Genomic DNA, 27,746 nt, shown 5'->3' with positions numbered 1-27,746 from the left:
TCCTCTAAATAAAACATGCTCTCAAAATGTTCCTGTGTTAAGAAGGAAGTCCAATGTACAATGTGAATTTTTGGAAAAATCACTACTTTTCACATGGATAAAGACCACCATTTTGGACATTCGTTAACAGTACTTAGAAATATAATTAGAAATCAATGGTTGTTTTTGTTTGTTTGTTTTGAAAGGCCTGGCTCCCAGACCCCAAATCTTCCATTTACCATTCTTTTAATAATGTGTTTTTCTCCCTTTTTAGCCAGATTGACTCAAATAATCATTAGAGGCTCACTGTCCCCAGTTGCTCCCCAAAATCTATTCATTAATTTGACACTTCTGGATGGAATGCATGATTTTGATTGCATAAATTCTGAGCCCTAAAGCCACCCATTGTGAGGGGAAAGGATGGGAAGGAGTCAGAGGAGTCCGTGACATTGGCGCACGGGTTTGAATCATTCTTACTGCTTAGCCTCTAAAGCTGTTTTTAGATTTTGAAACAGCAAAGAGAAGGGAGCCTTTGCGCTTGGAGCTCAGACCAACGAAACAAAGCAGTGAACACAATTAGCTGTGAGAGAGGGAACTAAGGTAATAGGAAGGAGGAACAGGAGCCCAGAGATCCTGTCTACTGGCCAGTCCTGGCTCTAGGGGCCAGGGTTCAGGCTCTCAGGCTGGGACGATGTCCTGTTAGATACTTGAGTTGGAGTAACCTTGGAGCGCCTGGGGGCCTGAAATGTCTGGGGTGTCACTAATGATATGGGCTCTAATTGACCTTGGTCAAAAGTAACCCTCATTGTCTAATCAACATATTTCTCCATATAGACCTTGAAAAATGATCCAGAACGCAAAGATAGGTTTGCAATTTAAGAGTTAAGTCATGATTTGTTAATAACACATTTTTTTTTCTTTTTTAAAAAATTTATTTATTAATTCTAATTTGTTATATATGACGGCAGGATGCATTTCAATTCATAGTACACATATAGAGCACAATTTTTCATGTCTCTGGTGGTACACAATAGAGTCACACCATTTGTGTTTTCATACATGGACTTAGGGTAATGTATCCATCTCACTCCACCATCTTTCCTACCCCCACGCCCCCTCCCTTTTCCTCCCTTCCCTTTGCCCTATCTAAACATCCTCTATTGTTTCCATGCTCCCCCTGCATCCTCATGATGGATCAGCATACTCATATCAGAGAAAACATTTGACATTTGGTTTTTTGGGATTGACTGACTTCACTTAGCATAATATTTTCCAACTCCATCCATTTACCTGCAAATGCCATGATTTTTATGTTCATTTTTTAATGCTGAGTAATATTCCATTGTGTATATATACTACATTTTCTTTATCTGTTCATCTGTTGAAGGGCACCTAGGTTGATTCCATAGTTTAGCTATTGTGAATTGTGCTGCTATAAACATTGATGTGGCTGTGTCACTATAGTATGCTGTTTTTAAGAAATAGACAACTCAACTCTGAAGGCTAATTCAAGTGAAAGGTGAGCCTATCAATACTTTAATCTCCTGGCACAGCAGAAAAATACCCAACTTTCCTAATCTCTAAACTTTTTGGAGCCCTGTTATACAATTTTAAAAGGTGGTTTTTGAGATACTTTCTGGGATATTTGCATAATATGTTAATTTTTCATTCATATGATCATGAAAGTGAGTTTTTCTTTGAAATGACTTAAGTGTAGTCAAGTTTCTGAACCAATCAGATTACTCATTTACACTTGGAAGGAGACTAAAACTATGAGATCATATATGATAATCAATCCAATATTAATCTTATCAGCTGAAAAATTCAGAATTATTGATAGTTTTCAATTTGTGTCTTTGATTTATTTTCCTGGCATTCACTTGTCTCGTTCTGTTTCCCTGCTTGACACTTTTATAATGTCAGTGGTGGCCCCAAATTCATTCAAGTGATCGGCATCTTTCTAAAGTGAACAATTGTCTACCTTCCCTTGTAGGTGCGTTTAAAATCTCATTTCTGTCTCTTCTCCTTCAGTGCGTTGGTTATACATTCCTAATTCCTGAAAAGCAACAAGCACCATTTTAAACCATGTCACTATCCAGTTTAAATTGTCTGTCTGATGATTTGATTAAAGCTACAAAGAACTCCTTGAAACTAAAGCTTCTTAGAATGAACACAAATGCTACTGAGGCAAGCTTGCCGCACTTAACCTGCACTCAGGGGTTTCAAGAGAAATACATTCAGGAGAGGAATCAATCACAAACTAAATCCCACCCCTGGGCCTCCTTATACAATCCGTCAAGAAGCTTTAAGTATGGATGGGCTTCTGTATGATTGAATCATAGCTATCCATCCCAGCTTCCAAAGTCTCTTAAGAAAGTCAGGAGATATGTATTAACAAAGATATAAAAAGAAAAACCAGCCACATCAACATTAAAACCACCATCACAAGATAATCCAGAACCCAGGGGCTCATTCATAAATCATCAGTGCCGTCCTAGAAACTAAAATTACACATGATACTGAGATGTCAAAACATTTAACTTTGATGACCCTTGAATAATAATTTGGTAGTTCTTGGATATTTCCAACCACTTTACTATTTATACCCTCTCAAAGTCTGGATGCTCAGCCTGAGGTGGTACATCAGTTTTCTGCCGTAGGGAAGGTTGTAATGTTTAATGGAATAATTAAGGTGATGTGTTATGGGCATTGGAGCGTTCAGTTTCTGTGATGTGTTTTTCACCATTGTGGGTAACTCATCAGACTGCAGAGAAAAACGTTCACCGGTTTACCAGAAAACAACAGTTAAGTCTCTGATCTAGATAATTTTAGATGCTTTGATTTCACTGTAGAAATTCCTAGACTACTTGTGGGATAAAGCAAATGCTTTTGACCATATTGAATTTCATCAAGCTAAATTAGCAGAAAATAAAGATAAAATGCCTTTCTATTTAAGAACATGATAATGTTTTAATTGTCATAGCATTTGGCCTGCCTAATGTATACAATCCTTGACATTCATATAATAACGAAAGAAAGTTGTTTGGAATTTTTCTTTTATTTCCTAGTGTCCGCTTTCCTTTCTACTATTTCTCCCATGCCTACCCCAGCCCTGGCCTTTAGCTCTCCTCCCACTTCCTCATCCTTCTTTAAAGAAAGCCTTGTGTGAGAAGAGACGCATGTAAAAATACCTCATTTCTATATAGATAGGCCAAGGCTGCGGCTGCCTGTTACCTAGCTATGATGAATAGACCACCATCGTTGTGACAACTGATATAGATGCCTCGGGGTGAAACAGGGGTTTACATATTACACAAGCAATTTAACTGTTTTCTAAACATATTGCCAAGACAGTGGGAGTTGGCAGCCCACACTGTGTTTTAGGTTTGGGAGACTTGGATTAGAAGTGACTGTTGATTAGGAACCTTTTATTTGTCTTCTACGAATGAACAAGCAACCTAGTAACCCAGGAAAGAATTCTTCACAGCGCTTAAACTTGTCGTCCTAGCTCCCTGAGATTACATACACAAATCATGGGACAAAAGTGGTATAAGACTCTTGTGCGTAGATAACCACACAAGACAATGGTCTTGTGCTAACCCTTCAAGAGTTCCACGCAGTGAAATGTTTTATAATCCTTTTTTGTGCAGTAAGGCAAGGAAGAAAAGAAAAGAGGTTGGGCAAAGATTATCCAGGAGAAAGAAAGAGACTCTTTTGGGGGTTCCAGTTGAAACACTATAAAGGACATAATTAACTTCACAATTCTTTGTGTTTTTCATTTGACTGCAGGGAGGAGATGAAAGAGGACTGCTAAGCCTTGCATTCCATCCCAATTACAAGAAAAATGGAAAGCTGTATGTGTCTTATACCACCAACCAAGAACGGTGGGCTATCGGGCCTCATGACCACATTCTTAGAGTTGTGGAATACACAGTGTCCAGGTATGGCTGAAATCCATCGGAGCATACTGATTCTGTAATCTTGTTTTCTCTTCATCCTTTCATAAGCTTTTTGTTTAGAAATTGCCAATAATTAGCCAAAAGGTGGCAGTAATTAAAGCGAAAATCTCCATCTTGCTTAAAATCCCATGTGTGTATGTATTTAAGAGAAATTGAGAAAAATGATAGCTCTGTCATTTTTCTTGGTTATCTTTCAGCTTCAGCACAGCTTCTAAAACTTAGAAATCAATGACATTCTCAGTGATTTTTTTTATTAGCTCCATTCAAGCGTATGTTTCCTTATTTATGTGTGAGATGTTTGTATTTCTGTTTGTGTACTCTTAACATTTTAGTAGAAGATTCACCTTTCATCTTTAACAATCTCCGTATTTCCTCTCCTCACAATGTAGGAAAAATCCCCATCAAGTTGATTTGAGAACAGCCAGAGTGTTTCTGGAAGTCGCAGAGCTGCACCGAAAGCATCTGGGAGGACAACTGCTCTTTGGTCCTGACGGCTTTCTGTATATCATCCTCGGAGACGGGATGATCACGCTGGACGACATGGAAGAAATGGATGGGTTGAGGTAAAAGTCAAAGTGAACAGGTGCTCATTGGTGTTAAGATGTTCGCCCTGGCCGCAGGAAGGGTCTGAGCTAGTGAGTTAGGAATCCTTAAATAAAATATAAAAAAGGGCTGGAGGGGCTGGGGTGGTGGCTCAGCAGTAGAGTGCTCACCTAGCATGTGCTAGGCCCTGGGTTCCATCCTCAGCACCACATATAAATAAATAAATAAATAAAGGTATTGTGTCCAACTACAACTGAAAATTAAAAAATTAAATAAAAATTTTTTAAAAAAGGGCTGGAGATGTAGCTCAGTGGTTAAGCACCTCTGGGTTCAATTCCCAGTACCATTAAAAAAAGAAAGAAAGAACCATCTTTGAATCACATCACTTGCCTAGGTAAATGACTTTAGTTGTCAGTGTCAGCATTCGTAAACTGAAGAGGAATTCAATATCATGCTGATATAATATTGATATAATGTTGCATACTTCTGAGCTGTGGGGACTGCTCCTATAATACCCAGCACTGAGAAGTGAGCGGTACCCCTCTCTGGTGTCAGCAGCCCTGCATGCCCACATAGTCCTTGGTCACCTTCTAGCTATGTCTTAGAGTGGTGCCTTATCTGAACCCATTTAGCAGTGCCTTCTCTGCCCCTCCTTTCATTTTCCACCATATGGAACTTGGAACCTTAATAATGTTGTCTTGAATAAGCAGATGGTTCTTTTATTCATAGAGCAATGTCACCACGTTTAGTTTAGGCAAAAGGAAAGCACTTATGCCCTCCTCCAATTTCTCAGTGATTTCACAGGCTCGGTACTACGGCTGGACGTGGACACAGATGTGTGCAGCGTGCCTTATTCCATACCAAGGAGCAACCCGCACTTCAACAGCACCAACCAGCCCCCAGAAGTGTTTGCCCACGGACTCCACGATCCAGGCAGGTGAGAATGCAAACCTGTCTTCGCTGCTGCTTTAAAGCAGGGCTGGAATTTGGCAACTGGGAAAAGGCAGAGGGTGTCAGATCACAGACTGCTGAGGGTGGTGCCCCATGTTGTGATGGAAATCTTACCAGGTCATTATCCGAGCAAGTCTTCAGCCCTCTTTGTTCTATTAATGTGTGAAGCAGATTGAGATAGCAGATTAGACAAGGGAAAGGGCAAATTCATAGAGAAAATCTGTCTCATATTTGGGGGGGGCGATTTTTATTTGCTAAACATTATTGAACTAGTAGATTTCAATCTGAATAATTTTAAGCGATCATTAACCTTTGGATTTGTTTTCTTAAACCCGCCTAAATTTTATTTTCTTTATTGTCTTTGTCTGTTTGGTGCTGCTATAACAGAATACCACCGATTGGGTGATTTATAAAGAATACAGGTTATTTTGATCATTATTCTGGAAGCTGGAAAGTCCAAGGGCATGGTACTGGCATTTGCTCAGCATCTGCTGTGTCATCACATGGTGGAGAAGAGAGGGCCATAGAGGGAGGAGGAAGGGAGGTAGGGGACAGAGACAGAGGTGGCCAACTCATCCTTTTATCAGAGCTCACTCCTGGTGTAACTAACTCACTCCCACAATAACATCATTCACCCACTCACCTCGTACAGACCTCACTGGGAGAGGTGGTGCATGCCAGTAATACCAGCAGCTCGGGAAGCTGAGACAGGAGGATCACGAGTTCAAAGCCAGCCTCAGCAAAATCAAGGTGCTAAGCAACTCAGCGAGACCCTGTCTCTAAATAAAATACAAAATAGGGCTGGGGATGTGGCTCAGTGGTTGAGTGCCCCTGAGTTCAATCCCCGGTATGCCCACCTCCAAAAAAGACCTCACCACTCAACACTGTTGGTTGCACTGAGGATTAAGAGTCCAGCACATGAACATGGTAGGACACAGTCAAACCACAGCTCTAACCTATTAAACGGGGGTGATAACAACTACGTTGTAAGGATGCTGTTGTCATTCAATAAAAATCTATAGGTAAAGCACAAAGTACCACTCTTGATAGTTCTTACCATAACTTCCCTTAACATAGGATGAGCAGAGTTAATTTGCAAGGAGTTGAACTAAATGTTAACTTTTTTTTTAATGTGGAAAAAAAATACAAATACTAAAGGAACTCATTGGCTGCTTGCTGTACTAACAAACCAAAAAGAAACAAAAACTAAGAAGTGCATAGAATGAGAAATTTTAGGTACCCTGAAAAATACTCCTCAGTATAACACAGAATTCCATGACGAAAGCCCCACCCGGTCTGCAGTCTATTATTCTTACTAAGGGGTATCTGGCCACATTCGTTCATTTATTAGCTGAGTTATTATTTCTGTTTAATGTTTATTGAGTGTTCACTATGTGCAAGGTGAATATTTCTCAAAATTTTTTATTTTCATAATCCCTCATGCCCTTCATCTCCCCTCCATCAAAGCCCAGGCCCACAGTTCATTTCCTTTTTGGCATCTCAGCAGATCTTAAAATCTGTTCGACAGGGAATACTTAAGGTGGGTTCAGGATGTGGGGGAAACTGTCACATTCCATTCCGATGGCTCAGAACTCACAGATACCACCACCAAGCAGCACTTTGAAGTCCAGCAGCCTGAGTCACCACAAGCCCACTGGAGCCTTCTTACAATCTTCCTGGGGGTCCTGAATCTCGGTGTGAAAACACGGATGAAGTGCCTCCCAGAACATAAGTGTGGCAAGATGCCTGCGCAGTGGAGTCCCACCTCCTCTGGCGGCAGAGGGCCGCAGAAGGAAATGTCAGTGTTTATATTCCACCTCCCTCCAAGAGAATTTTAAGCTGAAAAAGGTTTCATAAAGCTGAAAAGAAACTAAATTATGGGCTAAAAGCAAACCTCGCTGTTATTAAGCAGCTGACTGCAGGGTGCTAACCTAGGTATCCCATAGACAGTATCTCCTTTATGTCTCTCAGCAGTGACCAGAGGCAGCCAGCATCTGCACCCCCAAAACCCTCTTTTTTAATAGACTTATCCTTCAGAGCACTTGTGAGTTCACAGCAAAATTGAGCAAACGGTAGTGACATTTCCTGTGCACCCCATCTCCTCTTAAATATAGCCTCTGCCATTATCATACCCCACTGGAGTGGGACATGGGTTCCAGTGATGGTCTGATATTGGTACAACAAAATCACCCAGCACCCATGGAGTGCATTAAGGAGCACTGTTGATGGTGTACTATTTGGGTTTGGACAAATGGATAATGACATGTAGCCGCCGTAGTAGCATCCTATTGAGCAGTTGCACTGTCTGGCCCCTTTTATGTAAGAAACTGAATGTAAAGGGTACCCACAGTTCTCAGTGGACCTGGTGGCAGCCGGAGCCAGAGCTCACAGCCCCTAGCCATTCCACCTCTGAGAGAACTGGCCTTCTCTTCCAGATTTGCTGTTTCTTGTTGGAAACAAGTCAGACCTCTTTTTGCATAGCTTCTCCATCTTCAAAAGAACCGTAATACAGGAAAATTTTCTCATGCCATGTGGGTTTAGTTCCACCTTAAGTCACAGCATGTCTGTGCGATGATCCCTGCCAGGCATTGTCTTCGGTGAATCACTGAATTAAAAGGGGACAATAAAAGGACTGTTGCCTCAGAATAACCAGCCCATCTTTGGCAGGTCAGGCGAACAGTTTCCTTATCATGAATGGGATCATTTGGAGCCAAAAAAGTTGTTGTTTTATTTTGTTTAAAAATAATTGCTACATAACTCTCATGTCTTTAAGGCCCAGACTCTACGCTCATTTTTTTTTAATTCTTAAAATTCATTTAATAGCCCCAGTGGTTTGGTTTTGTCTGTAAGTAATTAATGTATTTTGTTGGCCCAACACAGTGATTCTCAATGGAATGATTTTGCCTCCAGGGGACCTTGGCAATGCCTGGAAACATTTTTTTTTTTTTTTTGGTTTTAACAACTGGGTAGGATAGGGATGGGGGTAAACTGACATTACTGGCATTTAGTGGGTCGAGGCCAGGGATCCTGCCAAACAATTTCTGACTGGCAGGACAGCCCGCCCCCTCCAAAATAAAGATTACCTGGCCCAAATTTTTGAGCAACCTAAATAGCAATACAAGCCTGTTTTTCACATTTTGGAGAACTGATTATTTAAACTTCATTCTTCCTCCAGACTCTTTATGCTTACTCCTTCACTGACTTAAACATTCAACAAATACTGAGCCCCTCTTCCATCCTCAGCTTTGAACTAGGTCACAGGAATCTAGTGATAAGGAAGCTGCAAGTGATGTCTGCCCCTCCTAGAGCTGAAGTCCGTGGCTGGAGTCTCAGAGGTTTCTGGACCCCGGATGAGGTGCCGAGACCATGAAGACAGGGCAGACATAAAAGTCCTTTGTGCTTGTGGGGACCAACTTTATTTCACTCTGGCATTGGAATCCATGTTTTCCTCTGTTGGAGCAGAGCCATGCTGAGCTTTAGAATGTAGCATCAGAACTAATACTACCCAAAACTAACCCTCTAATGAAGATGATATCGCGTGGTGCAGATGTGGTTGATAGCACTGACTTTTATTCATAGTTCTTTGCCAATGTATTGTACATAAGATGGCCCGTAAGAACAGACCAACAAGTGTTTGAAGACAGGGGACACAATCCTAAAGAAGGGAGATACCGAGAGAAATTAAGAAATAGACTCCAGAGGTAATTAAGCTTCAGCAGAGTAAACAAAACACACCAGGATGTTTCCGTTTTGGTTTCTAGAAAATCCAAACTAAATTGCTCATAGGATCCTGTCCAGCCCACAAAGGGTTCCTTCCTAGGTCGGGAGTCTCCAGTCTGAGCTTGGAAGATGCCTTGGTAGGAATTAATGGGTATCCACCTCTTCCGTTATGCAGATGCGCTGTGGATCGACATCCCATGGATATAAACATCAATTTAACAATACTTTGTTCAGACTCCAATGGAAAAAACAGATCGTCAGCCAGAATCCTACAGATAATAAAGGGGAAAGATTATGGTAAGTTGAACATAATATTTGTTGATTTTTGTCTTCCTTCCAGTTTGGTTTTAGTATATTAATTGAAGAGAAAAGGATTTCTGCAAAATGAGATTTTGAGCAGGCCTGAAAACACTGATCTAAACAGTGGTGAGGAGGTCAATCACTCATGTTTTAAAGATCTGGGGACTCTCACAAGTCCTAAGGGTTCTATTTAGCTGATTGCCATTCCATTCCCATAGATTGAATAGTTCCCCTGTAGGTCCAAATAATGTAATGGTTTCAAAACTTAGTGGCTTCTACTTTGCTCATCTGCAAATCAACATGAATAACTTCAACTTATTTAATATAATAAGGGAGAACTTGTCCTAACATCTTATACACAAGGGAAAAAAAGTCTTAAAGGTAAGAAATTTCTCAATACTCAACGTGCTAGTTTCAGCAATTAGGAAAATTATAAGTGCTTCAAATAAGAATGTAATTTTTTAAAAGGTGTTTATTTTAGAGAAAACAAAGTAATCAACTTGTAAAAACAAGTCATGGGAATGGGGTGTTTAAACATTATTTTTAATAACATGATTACTGGGATATTTAGAGAGAACATATAAAAATAAAAAATTGGGTAATTGTGAAGTCCAAAATACTTAGTATTTTTCAATATTTTAGTATAGATTCCTTTTGAAGGTGGCTGTATATTAGATATCAGTATGGTTCAGAAAACATAGTAGATTAAGATTATTAAAATGATTTCTTCTTCTATTTACTCATTCAATACTGATATTTATTTAGCACCTGGAATGAAACACCTGTGTTAGTCCATATGGTACTCAGTTCTTGTACTTTATTTTTTTTTTTTTGGGGGGGTCGGGGCGTTTGTGTATATGTGAGCATCTTATAAAAGCCAAACCAAAGAATAATGTGGCTTAGGGGAAAAAAATCTAGTGAGCACTTGCTCAGTGGAATTTGGCCTATATCATAGATTAAATTCTACAATTACATTAATTGAGGTTGAGCTAAAACTAATTACAGTATCAACAGCTCTACATTTTTGTATTTTAAAACATGTCCACAGGGCTGACTGCATGCCAGATCTGTAGTCAGCACTTTATAAACCTTATTCATCTTATCGGTAGAACAATTCTGTGTGACCCGCACGGTCATTGGCCACATCTCTCTTGGATGAGTAAACTGAGGCACAGGTTAATTATCCTGCCACCCAGAATGGGAAAGGGTGGGTTTGAACCCAAGCAATCTGACTGTAGAATTCACAGTCAATTACACTGCATCTCAGGATGCTAAGTATATAAAACTAGCCTTTTCTAATTGTCATAACATCATATTCATTATAATGGTATGAGTCAAGCAGAGGGCTTTGAAATTACATTCCACAAAAGCTTTGGCATAACAGACTGCCTGTTCATGGTGACTTATTTGATATTAAAGACGTAAAAAGCAATTTTCAGGTTAATTTGCAACTGGCTTTGGAACTTTTCTATTGCAATTACCAGACATATATTTTAAGTAAGTAATAGCAAGCACGGCAAAACTGAGATGCATGACTATACACACGTAATTCCAAAGAAATTATTGGAGTGAATTTTGTTAACCACACGACTCTATAAACGAAATTCTTAAAATATTTTAAGTGAAGATGTTGACTAAGTGACAGTGCTTTTAAATATACAATAAATGTGGTTTTAAATATCTTTTATGTACTATGCTTTTATTTTCAGTTAAGTGTGAACTTTTAAAGATTTTATATAATTTGACAGAGGTCTGGTTTGATTTATTAAATATAAGTGGAAGTATTCTTCCAAAACATTGACTATCTTAAAAATTAAGTTGTTTTTTTTTTAAAGTACGTTGATTTTAAAGTAATAACCACAATTTCCAAAATACCCAAATTCTAATTGTATTGAAAACTTGATATATCCTGGTGTTCATGACAATAACCAGAATCTGTATTCTTATTTCATTAAAATTTACAGAGATCTTTTAAATCTTGATGTTATTTAAAATAAGACTAATTATTTTCACTAAATATCTAAAGCAAGGATTCATCTCTTGCAGCATGTAACCTATTTCAGTCAATTTCCTGAAATAATTATTGCTTGGCCTGCATATTTCCTTTTTCTTGATGGAAATATGTTTCTTTTGATCTAATGCTGTATTTCTTTCCAGAAAGTGAACCATCGCTTTTAGAATTCAAGCCGTTCAGTAATGGTCCTTTGGTTGGTGGATTCGTTTACCGAGGCTGCCAGTCTGAAAGACTGTATGGAAGCTATGTTTTTGGAGATCGTAATGGGTATGTTTCCTGGTACCACAATTTGATATACCAAATGACATATTCATCTTTCAGTCAATTGGTCAAACCACCACAAAGTATTCAAATGATTGTCTGCCTTAGGGAGTCAGACCTGGGACACACATGAATATTACAGAGATGCTTTTCAACAGCCTTGATTAAGTTCATAAAATGTTGAAGGGCCCGTGAAGTCTTCAGATGGACTTTTCATATTATTTAGGCTTTTCCCTTCATCCTCAACATAAATTTACCAAGTATATAATTTGAAAACTGTTGTTTTGCATGAGTTGTGAAATTTGTGTGTGTGTGTGTGTGTGTGATGCTGGGAATTAGAACCCAGGGCCTTGTGCATGCAAGGCAAGCACTCTACCAACTGAGCTATATCCCCAGCCTGAAAATACTTTTTAAACTATCTTAAAAGGCTAAATTTTTCTTTCTAAATTTTTAAGACTTTGAGCAATAGAACATGATTCGTCTCTGTGGGTAGGAATATTATAAAATCAGATTTTAGCATGAATTTTTTGAAGTCATATTGTGGATAATTCTAAGAAACTGATGAAATCCACCTGAAGAATCTTGTTCCCCAAGTCTCTAACATGCCGGCACATGGCAGAGCTGAAATGCTTGGGTGCTTTAAGGAACCCGAAAAGTACACTGACCCCGCACTCTTCCTCCTGTCCCTCTCTCTGATCAATAGCACAACATGGAGTCTAGTCCTGGAGAGGAAGCATCATTCTCTGGATGAAGGGGAGGGCTTTTTCTCATACTTAGGTACTTTTAGTGTCCCCTCCAAAGTATCATCTTTAAGCACTGTCTCAGAGGATGGGAATTTCACAGTACTCACACAGATAAGGGGCTATATATTCTTCCCTTGAGAAGCCAGGTCCATGACACAACAATCACTTCACTGCAAATTTTAATTGAAACATTTTATTGTCATCTTTAATCAAAAGCATGTTTTCATGGTAGGTTTCTGGTATGTTTTTGCTTTAGAAATTTCTTAACTCTCCAGCAAAGTCCAGTGACCAAGCAATGGCAAGAGAAACCACTCTGTCTTGGCACCAGTGGCTCCTGTCGAGGCTACTTTTCCGGTCACATCTTGGGATTTGGAGAAGATGAATTAGGTACTGTATGAATTACTTCAAATAAGTTCCATTCTCGCTTCCTTGCTCAAGATACTTTGTTCTGTCCTAAAGAATAACAGACTTGTCCTGCAGTGCTGGACATGTCATCCACAGCAGAGGATGAAATCCACTGGGGAGATGAAAGATGGGCCCACTATGTCTTCTTTTCTAGTAACTTTTCCCTGAGGAAAAATACCTTATCTTCATTCTCAAAATATAAAACTAATAAAACAGGAAAAGAGGAGGCATGACAAGAAAGGCTTTTGAGGTCCAAAGCAAGAATTTTTAAATGTCTTCTGATATTTTCTCTGTTTATATTCTCTATCTGAAAACCTTCCATCTACTTGTGTGACTTGGAATAAATAAATATATAAATAAATACTTGTTGGAATCTGAAATTCCCTACACCCTTTATTTTTTAATTTTAACTTAAAAAAATTTTTTCCCCACTTGGGCATGGTATTTGATTTGTACATTTTCTTTCCAACAGAATAGAAACTACCTATTGATGATCCATAGAATGACTTTTTTTTTTTTTTGGCAAGCTTAGCAGACTGTACCCAGGAAGCAAAAAGAAGTTGAAATTGGAATGTGATCAAACAGACAGTGAAAATTTTACTCTCTTTCTATTTTAAATTACAGGGATAAAGGTAGCTTTTATTATTTCCTTTAAAGAACAATATCCAAATAAACCATGGCTCTTATGTTTCATCAGCCTCAGAAATGAATTTCTAGTCACTGAAAGAGTACCTGTTTCCTATTTCAATCAGAACACTTTCTCTAAAAGTCCAGATTGATTTTCTTTTTACATTAGGTGAAAAGATTCATCAGAAATAGTTCCATGCCACTCACTTAGATTAATAAGGAACTCAGACAAGACTCCTGCAACACATAAAGTATTTCAGAGTCATGGGAACCTAATGATTCAAAGGGAAGAAGTCCATCTGTTCTTGTCCCAGAAGTGAAAGCATTTTACAACCAATTTTTCCCTGACATCTTCCTACCCCACTCAAAGAAACCCCACAGATACTTTTTCTTGCTTACATCTTCTGTAATGTAATTTAAATTTTATGGGCAAACTTTGATTTTAAGAATAATTAAATTGTGGCCGAGTTAGAAATTAATGTGTAGATGTTGTGATTGAGTCATTTTGATTTTCATGGACAAGTACTCAACATCAGTCACGTTAGCATCATTGCTATTGGCTCAGATATCCCAAATATCTGTGAACACTTAAGAGTATGTTGCATTGGAAGCAAAACTAAAAAAATAAAGCGAATGCACTCCTAACTCTACTACCCTGTATATACTTCATAATTAAGATAAATAAGCCAAGTGTGGTGCACACCTGAAATCCCAATGACTCTGGAGGCTGAGGCAGGAGGATTGCAAGTCCAAGGATAGCCTCAGCAGTTTAGTGAGACCCTGTCCCAAAAATAAAAAGGACTGGCTCAGTGGTAAAGAGTTCTTGGGTACAATCCGCAATAAATAAACAAATATACTTTTGATGAAATACATCTTAGCTGGAACTCTCTAGCTTTAATTCAAGATCCATGCAAGAAAATGAGCAAGGTTTTGCACCTTTTGAAGCAAAAAGTTTTGAGAGTCTGGTGTTTGGGGTGTGTTACTTTCTTCAACTATAAAGTCAGGATGGCTTTGTTGTAAGGATTAAATGAGGTAAACTTATAAAGTATTTGACTTTTGCTTATGTCCTTTTTCCATTTCATGTTTATTTTCTCTGAAGAGTCTATATTTTTATCGTAAACCTTGTGACATCTTTTCAGAAACAGAAAAGTAGTTATATGCCCAGTAAAAACATGGAATCTTCTTCCAGAATACATCAAACACTATTTCATAGTGTGGACAGAATGAAAATTTTAAAACCTGATAGACATATAATCACAAATACAGTTTCTAATTTCTATTCATGTGACTCATTCTATACATTGACATATGATATCAATATCCCCCTCACTCCTTCTCCCTTCCTCTCCCTCTCTCTCCTCAATGTTTAATATCTTTTTAAAAGCTAAAGATTAAAAATGAGCACCTCCATTGCATCTGGCTCAAATTAACAGTAACAACCTGGTAATCAAAACCTTTCAATCTTGGGCAAAAGATAAGTTTAAGTAAAACGTATCCATTCGACACTCATTCCATAAATATTTATTGAGCACCTACTCTGTTCTAAAGGGATACAGTAATAAATAAAAGACAAAAAAATTCTGCTAACATAAAACTTGTAAATGAGGAGGACAATTACAATCTTTTAAAATATACTGTAGGTCTAGGCGCAAAGAGGGGTACTTGGGAGTTGAAGAAGTACAGTTTTCAGTACCGCAGTCAGAAATGGTGATACTTAAGCACGAATCAAAGGAAGGGAGATGGTGACCCTAGTGGAGGCTTGGGACAAACCTGCCTCACATGTTCAAAGCCAAGAGGCCAGAGAGGCTAGAGAAGGATGGGCCAGGGGCAGCAACGGGGGGCTCTAAACAGGCCACTGTCAGGACTCACTTTTGCTCTGAGAGGGATGAGCAAGGGCTTGCCCTGGAGCCTTAATGGGATATGGAAAGAGGTGACCGGAGTCCAGAGTGCTCTGCACGCGCGCTGAAGTTAGACTGATGGCGCACGGTCGTCAACTTTAGGCCAAGGAGCTTCCTGAAGAGGAATGCAGATAGAGACAGAGACAAATGCATGCAGTGCTATGAATTAACTTCCTGTTATTTCTTTCCTCAACAGGTGAAGTTTACATTTTATCAAGCAGTAAAAGTATGACCCAGACTCACAACGGGAAACTCTACAAGATTGTAGATCCAAAAAGGTGAGGTTTCTTTTTATTCTTTGCAATCAATCAGGTAAGAGTCTTCCTCCAGTTATTTGACTTCATTCAAATGAGGCGCGGAAGAGTCGTATTTAAGCAGTCAGCTGGGATGAACACTTCACCCATTCCATGTGCTGAGGGCATCCTGAGAGGACCCTCTACCCCATCTTCCAGGGCAGCACTTAACCTCTCGGAACTCTAAGGGCTCATTCATGCTCCTGTCACTCCAGCATTGTATTTGTGAAATCTGAGTTCTCGGTTAAAAGCCAGGGGAGGAACTCGACGTGTGAGGCAGTGGCTTCGGCTCTGGTGTTGGAAGGAATAAACCCCTTATTTTTGAGAAAACGAGAAACATGCTGGCAGACGTTGCAGCTGCTAGTATGATTTTTCTTAGGTCATCAGGATGAGTTGTTTTGGCAGTTCCACATCTGAGCCTCATTTCGAAACTATCTGAGAGCTCAAGGCTCTCATGAAGACGACTGTGACCAAACAAATGAAAACCAAAGAAGCACTTTGTTATTGGCCTCAGCCAAGGGTAGAGTTGACTGTTTTAAGCCTTTAAAGAATATGTTCACCCTGCTCCTGCTCCTTCCCATTCTCCCATCTCAACATACAACTTGCCCATCAGCTTAAATTATCATTAATCAGTTGTTAATTTCATGCATGAGACCCAAAGTACCAGAAGTTGCTAAAATTATGTTAAATAGACATTAGTTAGAAGTTTAGAAAAAACTCACTATATTGCAAGACCTAAGAGTTCTTACTCTTTAACAAAATGATGCTGCAAATACCAGATTGCTCCTGCATGAATTTTGTAGAATTTTAAGTCTCTTTCAAGAGAATAAATTCTAATAATCTGAAAAGTTTGTGAACAGGATTTAAGTATGTGAACAGGATTATTTTGGAAATATGAGCTAATTACTAGCATAGTAGTGTTCAGGATGTCAGCATCACAGCAAAAATGTTTTTTCAAAACCTTTGAGGCAGAATTTAGAGAACATCAACTTTAAAAAGAGAACAATATAAAGGCATTCCTTGAAAAGTTGACCAAAGGCATTGACGTAGTTCCGTTTTTAAATTACTATCTGTAAATTGTCAGTTGTGTGTGTTTTCCTGAAAGAGCCACTGACTAACAAAACGCATGTCCTCTTCTCCTTTTTATACAATAAAGCCCTTTCTTTCCCGGGGGGGAAATATAGGTTGACATTGTCTACTGCAGAACAAAAAGAAGAATAACCCATTTTAGCTAGGTACAGTGGTGCATGCCTGTAATCCCAGCAGTTCTAGAGGCTGAGACAGGAGGATCACAAGTTCAAGGACAGCTTCAGGAACCTAGTAAGACCCTAACTCAAAATAAAAAAAAAAAAAAAAAAAAGGGCTGAGGGTATAGTGCCCCTGGGTTAAATCTCCAGTACCAAAAAAAGAAGAAGAAAATGAAAAAAAAGAAAGAAAAAGAATAAGCCCCGTTTTGAATGGTCTCTGGCCAGTATCACATGTCACATGCTGATAGCATTGCTTTCCCTATTTGAAAGTACACGTTATCTTTCACAATGGGAAAATTATCCATCCATACATGGTAGGGATTTTATTTTTTTTCTTTTTGAGTGTGAAACCAGTGTCCTCTTTAAGAAAAGCAAATAAATGAATGAAAAAACTATCAGACCAGGTACTTGTTGAAATTGGCAACATTAAGAATAAAATTTAAACTAATGTTAATTCATGAAATAGCAGCTTTCTAATGATTTTTAATGAGGTGTAGGGATTTCACTCAGATCTAATGCAGTTAGTTCCAAAATACTCATTGTTGCTCCATTATGTTGTCAAAGTCGATGTGCTTTTTGCAAGCTTCCTGGTCGTATTGTAATGAAGTCTCCCTTCTCACAGAAAAAAAAAAAAAAATCTGTCTTCATCTGGTTTGTTTAGTCTGTTGGTGAGTGGAGGTGGATTTTACACCTTCAGTCTATTATTAGTGTCTAATTACCAGGGTTGCCATAAGGGACCTTGGCTTGTGATCTTAGGGCCCCCTCTAGTAGGGTGGTCTCAGAGTGACATCCTGAAAGCCTGACTTCTCATTATGGTGCCTGTTTCTGGTGAGTCATGTCATGTGTGGGGCCAGGGTTAGGATCTGTGTTTGCTTTTCAGGAGGTGGGGGAAGTGACAGAGTCCCTAAGACACCGTCCTTGGACACAGGCATAGGCAAACACTTTAAAATCCAACCGACTATAAGAAAACTAATGTTTTCATAAACATTTGTTGGGAGCCTCATGCTGTTTCGATTTGGACGCCAACGTTTATTATTATAGTATTTCTCCCTAGATGAGTTGAAGTTCTTTATAAGCAGACACTTAAGTATGTGAACAGGATTATTTTGGAAATATGAGCTAATTACTAGCATAGTAGTGTTCAGGATGTCGGCATCACAGCAAAATTGTTTTTTCAAAACCTTTGAGGCAGAATTTAGAGAACATCAACTTTAAAAAGAGAACAATATAAAGGCATTCCTTGTTATGTAAAAATCTAACTCAAATTAAGCTCTTAATTGTATTCTTGTGGAGAAGCCCCCAAACTTGTAAGAATAATGTTTTCACAATAACTTTCAAACATCAATAGCTTTTGTGGCCCTGGAAAAGAAAAATACCAAATTATATTTTTTTTTATTTCAAGAAGTTACATTTTTACTGTAGGATTTATGCTTTTTTAATGGTTTTTTCTAGACACACACAATGAGATAAAGTCATACATAATCATATGCAATATCTCTTGAGTCATTGAGGCAAAAGCAGAGGAGATTCCAAAATTACCACTTCAACCAGTTAAGGACAATTTGGTCCAAGGCTGTGAATTACCTAACCATTTACATAAGCTTCAGGTCATTTACAGTAGGTCCGCCTTCCCAGAAAAGGAAGGTGAGATAACCTGCAGTGAACATCAAATGTCATTACTTACTATGAAACAAAAAAGAAAATTCAAAAATAAAAGAATACAACCATATTTCCCTCAGGCTTACCTAGCCTTCAGAAAGAACGTAAGGAAAAAAAAAATATCTGTAAGAAAACAGCACAGGAATGAATTTGCCTTCATGTCAGAACTTTGAACACACTTATGAGATATCCTTGGGGATGGAGCAGTCACATCTCATGACAGAATGGAGGTAGGATCATCAAGTCAATTCCAGTCACCTGGCTGGCTCACCCAGCTCCCAGGGTTCCAAAATGTCTGTAGTACTGAGTTCAGCATGCCCTGACCTGATAGACAAATAGGTTTCCATATACCGAGCACAGAATCTGGGCACTACTTCCAGTTCCACTTAGTAGTGCCCTGCTGGACTGGTCAGGAGCAAGGCTGTCCTAGTAGGACAGAGTCAATTGTCTACTCTCTGAATCTTCCTCAGATGGGATCTGCCCATGTCATTTCACTTACTGTGCCCTGTTGACATCAAAAAAGTACAGATGATCATTCTTTCCCTGCCACATTTCCACAGAAGGCCCCAAAGAGATGAATAATGTATTTAAAGCCTATTAAATAAATCTTTAGTATTAATGGTGCTTTTTCCATTCATTTTTATAATTATTTTCAGGTAATTTCTCAACATTTGAGGTTCTCTTAGTTCCAAAATTGGGATCCAGAGGTCCATGGAGGTTTAATGAGGATTTAATATCTAATTTTCAAATGTCCAAGTCTCATCATTGATTCTTGGTCTTTACTAAATCTTTTCAGAATTAATCAAATGGTCCTGGAGGATGGAATTAAAGAACTCTGACAGAGTTATGTAACTTCCAAGCTTTATTTCTACTGAACACATTTTTTTTTCTGTCAATTATGAACAGATGGTCCTTCAACATTTTTTTTCAGATGAACCTAAACCAAATGACGTTTGCTTGCTTTCTCTCTCTTTCTTTCTTTCTCTTTCTTTCTTTCTTCCTTCCTTCCTTTCTTTCTTTCTTTCTTTTACTTTTGAAATGTTTCTAGGGTTTATTTCTCCAGGAATCTGTAAGGCAAAGTGATTCTGAACCATGCTGATTCACTTACTTTGTACCCACTGTTATTATATTTCAGCATGTTGCTTATCTGTTGCCCAATCACGTCCCGCAGACCATTTCCTTAAGAGTCAATAAACTAACAATGCAAATTCCAGGCTTGAGAGGTCATTTTATAGAAATGTGGTATTTCCAAACTCCTCCATGACTAATATCAAAACTGCCCCTCACGTCTCCTTCCCCACGCCTGCCCTCCCCCTCCGAGGTGCCACTTACACCCTTTATTTATTCTTTCTTAATATCGTCATCCTATTCCTTCTGACGTTGGATGCTGCAGGACTGATTTTTTTTTCCTCCAAAACAATCACTTCATAAGGGGAAATGGGTTCTGTTTATCCTTTGCATGTGTCTCAGGGAGCTGGCAGGCAGCTCTCTCATCGTAAAGAAAGTCATACATAATAGAGCAGCTTTAGCCCAATAAGCCAGTCTAGTCCCAATTCATCAGCCCAAGTTTTATGCAAGTGGCCCCCTAAGTTGATAAATTCCCACAGTGCCTGTTGACCCAGCTGCCAAGTCCTCTTGCAGCAGGTGGTGTTTTCATGGCCACCCTGGCAGTAATACAAACTGTTTAGCAGCTCCATTGACCTTTCAGCTATTAACAGGGATACAGGCTCCACCAGGGACCAGTTTTCAAACATGACCGAATTTCTTAACACTAGAGGTCATGAACAAGTACATGCCCTATAAAAATCCATTCAGCATGGTGGATTTGGAGTCTGAAAGACAAGGAAGCATTTTCCACATTTTTTGCTATTATTGTTAATTCTGCATCTCCAGTAACCAAAAATGGATGCACAGTTATCTGCCTGCTTGTATTTCATTCCTTATATACTATATTTCATGTGTGGTAAAATACCTTTCTGACAAATCTTTCCTAAGCTGCCACATAGCATCTGAAATTTCAAAGATATTTTATCAAAGAATTGGGAAAGATCAAAGTCAGAACTTCCAATGAATGGATAACGTACATATATAATATATGGTAATGGACTTAGTGTAACTAAAATTTTATTCATACTGTAGCAAGATTTGCATATGTATGTTTATGTATGTGTCTATCTGTGTGTGTGTGTGTGTGTGTGTACTTACAGGGATCACTTAAATATACTCAGGCAATACCTGCAATGTTACATAGGGACATTTCCTATTTTAAAATGAATAGAAAAATATTTTTATTCTTGTTATTTATTAGCATATTATAGTTATACTTAATAGTGGGATTCATTTTAACATACTCATAAGTGCATAGAATATAATTTTCTTCATTTCAATCCCCAGAACTTTCTTTTTCCCTCCCCTTCTGTCTTCCACTGAACCACCTTCTGTATTGTTTTAGTCTTCTTTAATAAATAGAAGATATTATAAAATAACTTGTGAAAAAAAACCATAACCATCCTGCTTTGCTGGGGATTGAACCCAGGGGCTCTCTACCCCCGCCCTCGGCCTTTTTAATTTTAATTTTGCGACAGTGTCTTGCTAAGTTGCCGAGGGTCTCACTAAGTTACCAAGGCTGGCCTGGAACTTGTGATCTCTCTGCCTTAGCCTCCCAAGTAGCTGGGATTACAGGTTTGTGCCACTGTACCTGGCTACCATCCATGTTACTTTTTTTTTTTTTGTAGTTGTAGACGGACAGGATGCCTTTATTTTATTTATTTTTATGTGGTGCTGAAGATCGAACCCAGTGCCTCACGCAAGCTAGGCAAGTGCTCTGCCACTGACCTACAGCCCCAGCCCCCATGTTACTTTTAAACACTTCATATGTCTTTTTTTAAAAAATAGTCATATGCCTATTCTCAAAATGCTAATAGATTTATATTTATAAATTGCACAACTAATTCTGTTTCTTCCCTGTTGATTTCCCACAGCCATTAAGATGAATCTAAACTTTATTTTTCCCCAGATTTGTTGCAGTATAATGACTTATAAAAACAGTATATGATCTAGTGTACAGTGTCTCCTCTTATTCTTGGAGAATATGTTCTAAGACCTCTAGTGGATGTCTTAAACTATAGATAGTACCAAACTCTATATGTATGCTTTCTTTTTCCCCAATACATACATACCTATGATAGCCTATTTTATAAATCAGGTACAGTGACAGATTAACAGCAACAATAACAAAGTGAAACAATTATAACAATATGCTGTAATAAAAATCTATTTAAAATGTATTAATTGTCTATTTCTGCAATTTTCCAGTTAATATTTTGGATCATGATTGATCGCAAGTAACTGAAACCTCAAAAAGCTAGAGGGGTAAACAACTATACTGCACAATGTTTTGATAAATGTGAAATGATTACATGATTACATGAAGCTAATTAACATATCTACATCTCACATACTTATCGCTTTTTTAATGGTGAGACTATATATGTCTTCTGATACATATTTCCCTGTTTCTTGGAGATGTGACATGATCCCAGCATTCAAAGGAATTTTGCTTTATACTAATTATATTCTTTCTTATCAGTTCTGAAATATTGGGATATTAGCACTTTTAGTAACTAAAAATTGCTATGAAAACAATTGATAGGTACTTAGAAATCGAATTTTTTGAAATGTGTATAAAGCAGAGAATGTGAATAAGGAAGAATACCTTCTTTAAAATGAGACTCATTTATTGTCAAATGCCCACAAGCATTTGTTTTAATTCCCATTCCCTCCCCCACCATTCTTCCTTTGGGGACAATGCTGCAAGTCTGATGTCATTAGTCCTTCTGAAAGACCTGTACTGAAAGGCCTTGACACATCATATTGCAGTACCTGAGGGAAAGGCAGGCAGATTTTGTAAAAAGACATTTTCTATAGGAAGGCATAACGTACAAAGAAAATACCTGCATCTTAGCGTCATTTTGTTACTAATTCATTTGGGTTGAGTTAAAACATTTCTTGCTTAAATTACTTCTTTTTCTAAACATTGGTAAATGAATCAATAAGTATAACATCAAAATTTTGGAATTTGCTGGGCTTGGTGGCACACACCGTAAGCGCAGCTGCTCAGGAGGCTGAGAACAGGAGGATCCGCAAGTTCAAAGCCAGCCTCAGCAATGGTGAGGCACTAAGCAACTCAGTGAGACCTGTCTCTAAATAAAACACAAAATAGGGCTGGGGTTGTGGCTCAGTGGTCAAGTGCCCCTGAGTTCAATCCTTGGTACCAAAAAAAAAATATATATATATATATATTTTTTTAATTTGCCACTGAAATTGTCTTGAGAGAAAATGTAAACTGACATTTGGGGGCTCTTTTGTAGGACAAAATCTTGTTTCAAATTTTAATTTTCCTTTAAAGCATTTAATGATATTTTAAATTTGTACCTTCATATAATAAATAAATAAACACTGGTAGATCTGTTGCTCTTGGGTGGAGGAAAAGACATAAGACTTTATTTTTCAGGGGATTTCTAAAAGAAAAATACGGCATTCTTTAAGTTTTTTAATTACGTTGTAATCAAAGTGCTATTTATTCTACTTACTAATATTAGTGTCACTATCCTGAATTAATTTTGTCTCAAAAAAATGGATAAATTTAGAACAAAACCCACTGGTATTATGTTTCATGCACATTAAAAATGCCTATTTTTCCAATTACAGATGTTTTTTTTTTAATTTAGAACTATAACATTTTTATAAATCATGTTTTATGAATTAAACATTTAAGTTAAAAGGATAATTAGGAAGCGATGGCATTGACTTTTTGATTATACCCTAATTTTTCAGGTTTTTTTCCTCATATAAAAGCAAATACAAATATAATGCAAGGTTTCTGATTTAATGAGTCCGCATTTATTTTTTTATGTACTTCCTGTGTTCAAGATAGTGTTATGTGCTATGGAGGGAGAACATAAATGAGAACGTGGTCCATCCCCCCAGGAGCTCATTTTACTGCTGGGAGATTGCACTTATTATCAAAAACATAAAAAATATTTTTTGAGATAATAACACTTTAGAACAAAAAACAAAAATCCACGCCAGAACTTTACACATTATATATTGCCGAATGAATGGCCTGAGGTAGAAGGTACTGAGGTAGGTGAAACTCACTATGATTTGGCCTCTAAGCCCCACGCTGTTCTACTACAGTGATATTTTCTTTAACACTGTTAATCTCATATATGAAAGAAAGTGATGTCTGTCCGGTATGAAAATAAATATATATATATATGAATCACATGTAGCTTTTCATGTCTCTGCACAACATGAAAACTCTGTAACTTACAGGGAAGTGTAGCCAGAATGTTAAGGAAAAGAGAACATCCTGAGCCCAGCTGTTGCCCAGGCATAACCTTCATAGCCGGTGTTCATATAAAAAGTGCTATATATTGGGCTGAGGTGGTGGCTCAGTGGTAGAGCGCTCATGTAGCATGGGCGAGGCCCTGGGTTCGATCCTCAGCACCAAATAAAAATAAATAAATAAAATAAAGATATTGTGTCCAACTATAACTAAAAATAATCTTTTTTAAAAAAGTGGTCTATTGGTCTTTGCACCCCAAAGAGGCATCCCCAGCCCGACATGGCTCTCTGTGGGTTGTACTTCTTGCTGAGTTCGAAGCTCCTCTTCCATCGCCATCTTGGTTTTGCCTAATTTTTTTTCTTCTTTCTTCCTTCCTTTCTTTTTCCCTCCCCCTCCCTTCCTCCTTCCTCCCTCCCTCCCTTCCTTCCTTCCTTCCTTCCTTCCTTCCTTCCGTGAGTACTGGACCCAGGGCCTCAGGTATGCTAAGTAAGCACTCTACTCCTGAGCTATATCCCCAGCCTCTTTATAAAATTTTTTAAATTCTGAGGCAGGATCTTACCAAGTTGTTGAGGCTGGCCTCAAATTTGTGATCCTCCTGCCTTAGCCTGCTGAGTGGCTGAGACTGCAGGCTTGTGCCACCATGCTGGGCTTTGTTTTCAATCTCCCCAGGCAGCCTCCACCTACTGCTGAGCTGCTGAGTTGCCCAAATTATCTCCCAAGGTAGTAACTTTTGTTTTTGTTAATGCTTTACTTACAGCATCGCACAGATCTGGATTTTCCCATAAACCCTTGTCTTACAGCCAGCTTAGGCTGCTATAACTAAATACCTGTCTGGCTTGAATGACAGACATTGATTTCTCATCAGGTGCCAGCTTGGTCAGATTTCTGGGAAGGTTCTCGTCCTGGCTTGTAGGCAGCAGCCTTCTCACTGAATCACACCATGGAGAGTGAGTGGGAAGTTCTCTTTTTTAGACAGAGACACTAATCCCATTTGGGAGACTCCAACCTCAGGAAGTCACCTAAACCTCATTACCTCCCAAAGGCCCACCTGCTACCACATTGGGAATTAAGTCCTTGACATGAATTTAGGAAGACACAAATCCTATCCAGAACAGGAAATATATCAGGAAATCTATGAGACCTTATTATGTGAAAGATTTTTCAGGAACATGTGCTTTGAATTAAAGTAGAAGCATCTATTATTTTACATTTACCACTAATAATTGTAGTCGACCAATCTCGGAAGTTCGGATATCATTATGCAAACATAATGTAACAAATAGCTAAGGAAAGTTGAAAAACTAGACCTTGTCTTTTTATCTAGCAGTAGATAATATTATTTTGTTTATCATTTCTCCCAGGTTTTTCCTTTAAGAAATCTTATTAACATTTCATATCCTTATTTTCCATGGAACTATAGACAATGAGTTAAGCTAATAAATTTAGTGTTGGATATATTCCTTTTCAGATATGTGCGTATTGAGGTGATGATGATTGCATAGTGAGATTAATAGGGCCTGAAATGTGGGTTCCTTGTTATCTTTTCCTGAAGTAAGAAGGCCAGGTGAGTGTTCCCATATTAGGGCAGGAAAGAGTTCCAGTACTGTCTGTGACTAGTTGCAGTGTGAAAGCTGTTTGATCCCTCATATATTTCCTGATCTTTTAAATTTGGGAAGGGCAAAGCCAGACCTCTGTCATGGAGATAGAATTAACATGGAAGTTATTTAAAAAATCTAAGTGGTTTCAGCAGTTGCTTTTCGTATGGTTGCATCTTTAACCATAGAACAAAATTAAAGAGGTATTTGTGAAATTTCTGGTCATTTTTTTAGCACTATGCAGCCATACCTGTGTGGACTTCTGTCTCCTTTGAACTTAGCAACAACTCAGTCCGAGGTGTCCGGGTGTTACAGCCAGACAGCAGGCTTAGTGATCAGATGAAGTGAGTGAGTCTGACATGTGAGGGAAGAGACCTAAACCTCAGAAAACCACAAAATGAAGATAGAGTTGATCAGCTGAAGAAAGCTGAGGCCCAGCCCCTGTTTTTTTTTCAGCATGTTTCAAAACAAAGAAATTTTTAGACCTATCCAGAAGTAAGATAGAACATTGACTTTCTCCATCTTAACTTAGAATTTCAGAAATATATAGTACAAGTGAAAAAAAAAATTCAATATGATATGTACTGTACATTCAGAGCTATTCTCGAATTTAAGTATTCTTTGCCTTTATTCTAATGTCAGGCTTACTTGGAAATATATAGAACAGTATTTCTGCAACGAACATATGATATAATGTCAAAGAAATGGCATTTGATTTCTTGGTATGTTTCAAAGAGAAAAATACTGTTAGGAAAATTGTATTGCCATCTATCCACACATGACATCCCAGCGGGATCAAAATTGCATGATTATAATAAATAGATTCCCTTTCCTCTCCTCTTCTACCTATAATATGGTTGTTTTATAAGTGCATGAGATTCCTAACACCCCAAATGAATTTGAATGTCAAATTCCGTTCAAAATCTATGACCAAATGACCAAATATAGTCACAAAATATATTGTTAATCCATCCAAATCCTGAATTCTCTTCCTCGTGAGTAAACTGACACAGAAAAGAAAAATGTTGATGTGTCCAGGAAAAAGATTTCAGTGAGCAAACTAAAGACAGTTATGAGGGGAGACAATCACTCTGTGTATTGACCTTGGAGAAAGCCACTAAGATGAGCATTTAAAAGATGACCCAGCAGTTATCATCCAGTGCTTGTGGCACTGCCTCAAGGAACAGGAACAGGAAAATGTCCCATCACAAGGCATTTTCCACTTTATTCTTTTTGAGGTAAAAGTGCTGAGTCTTAGCTTTTAAAATAATGGGTTGTTCAGATGATCATTGTGTACCAAACTGCTTACAGTGGGGAAATTCATTACACAGAGAATCTGCTGGGACAGAGAAAGACTGCCTCCCTGTCCAGAGGAGAGACTCCACCCAACTATAAGTTCTCAGAGCATTCTGTTCTTGGAAGCTCCTGAACATGCTAATTAATAGCCACATTCGTTGCTCCTGGCTGAAAATGATCTTGATTTAGAATAGTGCCTCTCAAACTTGAACATGCATATGAATCACCTGACAGACTTGAACTCTGTCTGGTCTGAACTGAACTCAGTAGCGCTGGAGTAGGGTCTGAGATCCTGCATTTCTAAGAAACTCCCTGGTCACGTTCATGCTGCTGAACAGGGACTCTAGTAGACTTACAGATTTTTCCTAACTCATGAGAAAGGGAAAAAGCATGGAAGGAAAATCATTTTAAATATGTTACAGGTGTAGGAAACACTTTTCCATGTGTCCCAGTGTGACTATGGATAAAGAATAAAATGAGTGCAGTGGTGCATGCTTGTCCACAGTGACTCAGGAGGCTGAGGCAGGAGGACTACAGGTTCAAAGCCAGCCTCAGCAACTTACAGAGGCCCTAAGCAGCTTAATGAGACTCTGCCTCAAAATCTTTTTAAAGGGTGGGGGGTGCTGGGGATATAGCAGTACCCCAGTACCAAAAAAAAAGAAGTCAGTTCTTACATCAAGTTTCCCCCCAACTCCCACCTCTAGAGATTGCTGAGAGGCTGTAGAATTATTACATCTCCTAAAACCTCCAACGAATCAGAATTTATGAAAGCATATTATGCATAATCTATAGATCTTGTTTTACAACAAAATGAATTTAAAATCTGGACACCTAACAAAAATCTTAGAATGAACCCCTTTTCCTTTTTGTGAAAGACAAAATAGATTTTTGCATGCTCACTCTGAG

At 38.3% G+C, this 27,746-nt stretch overlaps 1 protein-coding gene across 1 annotated transcript in view; it reads left to right on the top strand.

The window, feature by feature from the left end:
* Positions 1–27,746, top strand: part of Hhip (hedgehog interacting protein) — a 100,864-nt gene that overhangs the window by 53,848 nt on the left and 19,270 nt on the right. Inside the window, exons 5-11 of the mRNA XM_046459522.2 lie at positions 3,769–3,920; positions 4,328–4,501; positions 5,275–5,418; positions 9,328–9,449; positions 11,610–11,733; positions 12,727–12,857; positions 15,597–15,678. Coding sequence (XP_046315478.1) covers positions 3,769–3,920; positions 4,328–4,501; positions 5,275–5,418; positions 9,328–9,449; positions 11,610–11,733; positions 12,727–12,857; positions 15,597–15,678 — 929 coding nt within the window. The remainder of the gene's footprint in view (positions 1–3,768; positions 3,921–4,327; positions 4,502–5,274; positions 5,419–9,327; positions 9,450–11,609; positions 11,734–12,726; positions 12,858–15,596; positions 15,679–27,746) is intronic.

This window comes from Marmota monax, unplaced genomic scaffold (assembly GCF_021218885.2).
Source record: "Marmota monax isolate L192 unplaced genomic scaffold, Marmota_monax_Labrador192_F-V1.1 WCK01_AAM20220418_F8-fsc00039, whole genome shotgun sequence".
NCBI lineage: Eukaryota > Metazoa > Chordata > Mammalia > Rodentia > Sciuridae > Marmota > Marmota monax.
Note: the sequence above shows the minus strand (reverse complement) of the source record. Positions and strands in the feature narration are given on the sequence as shown.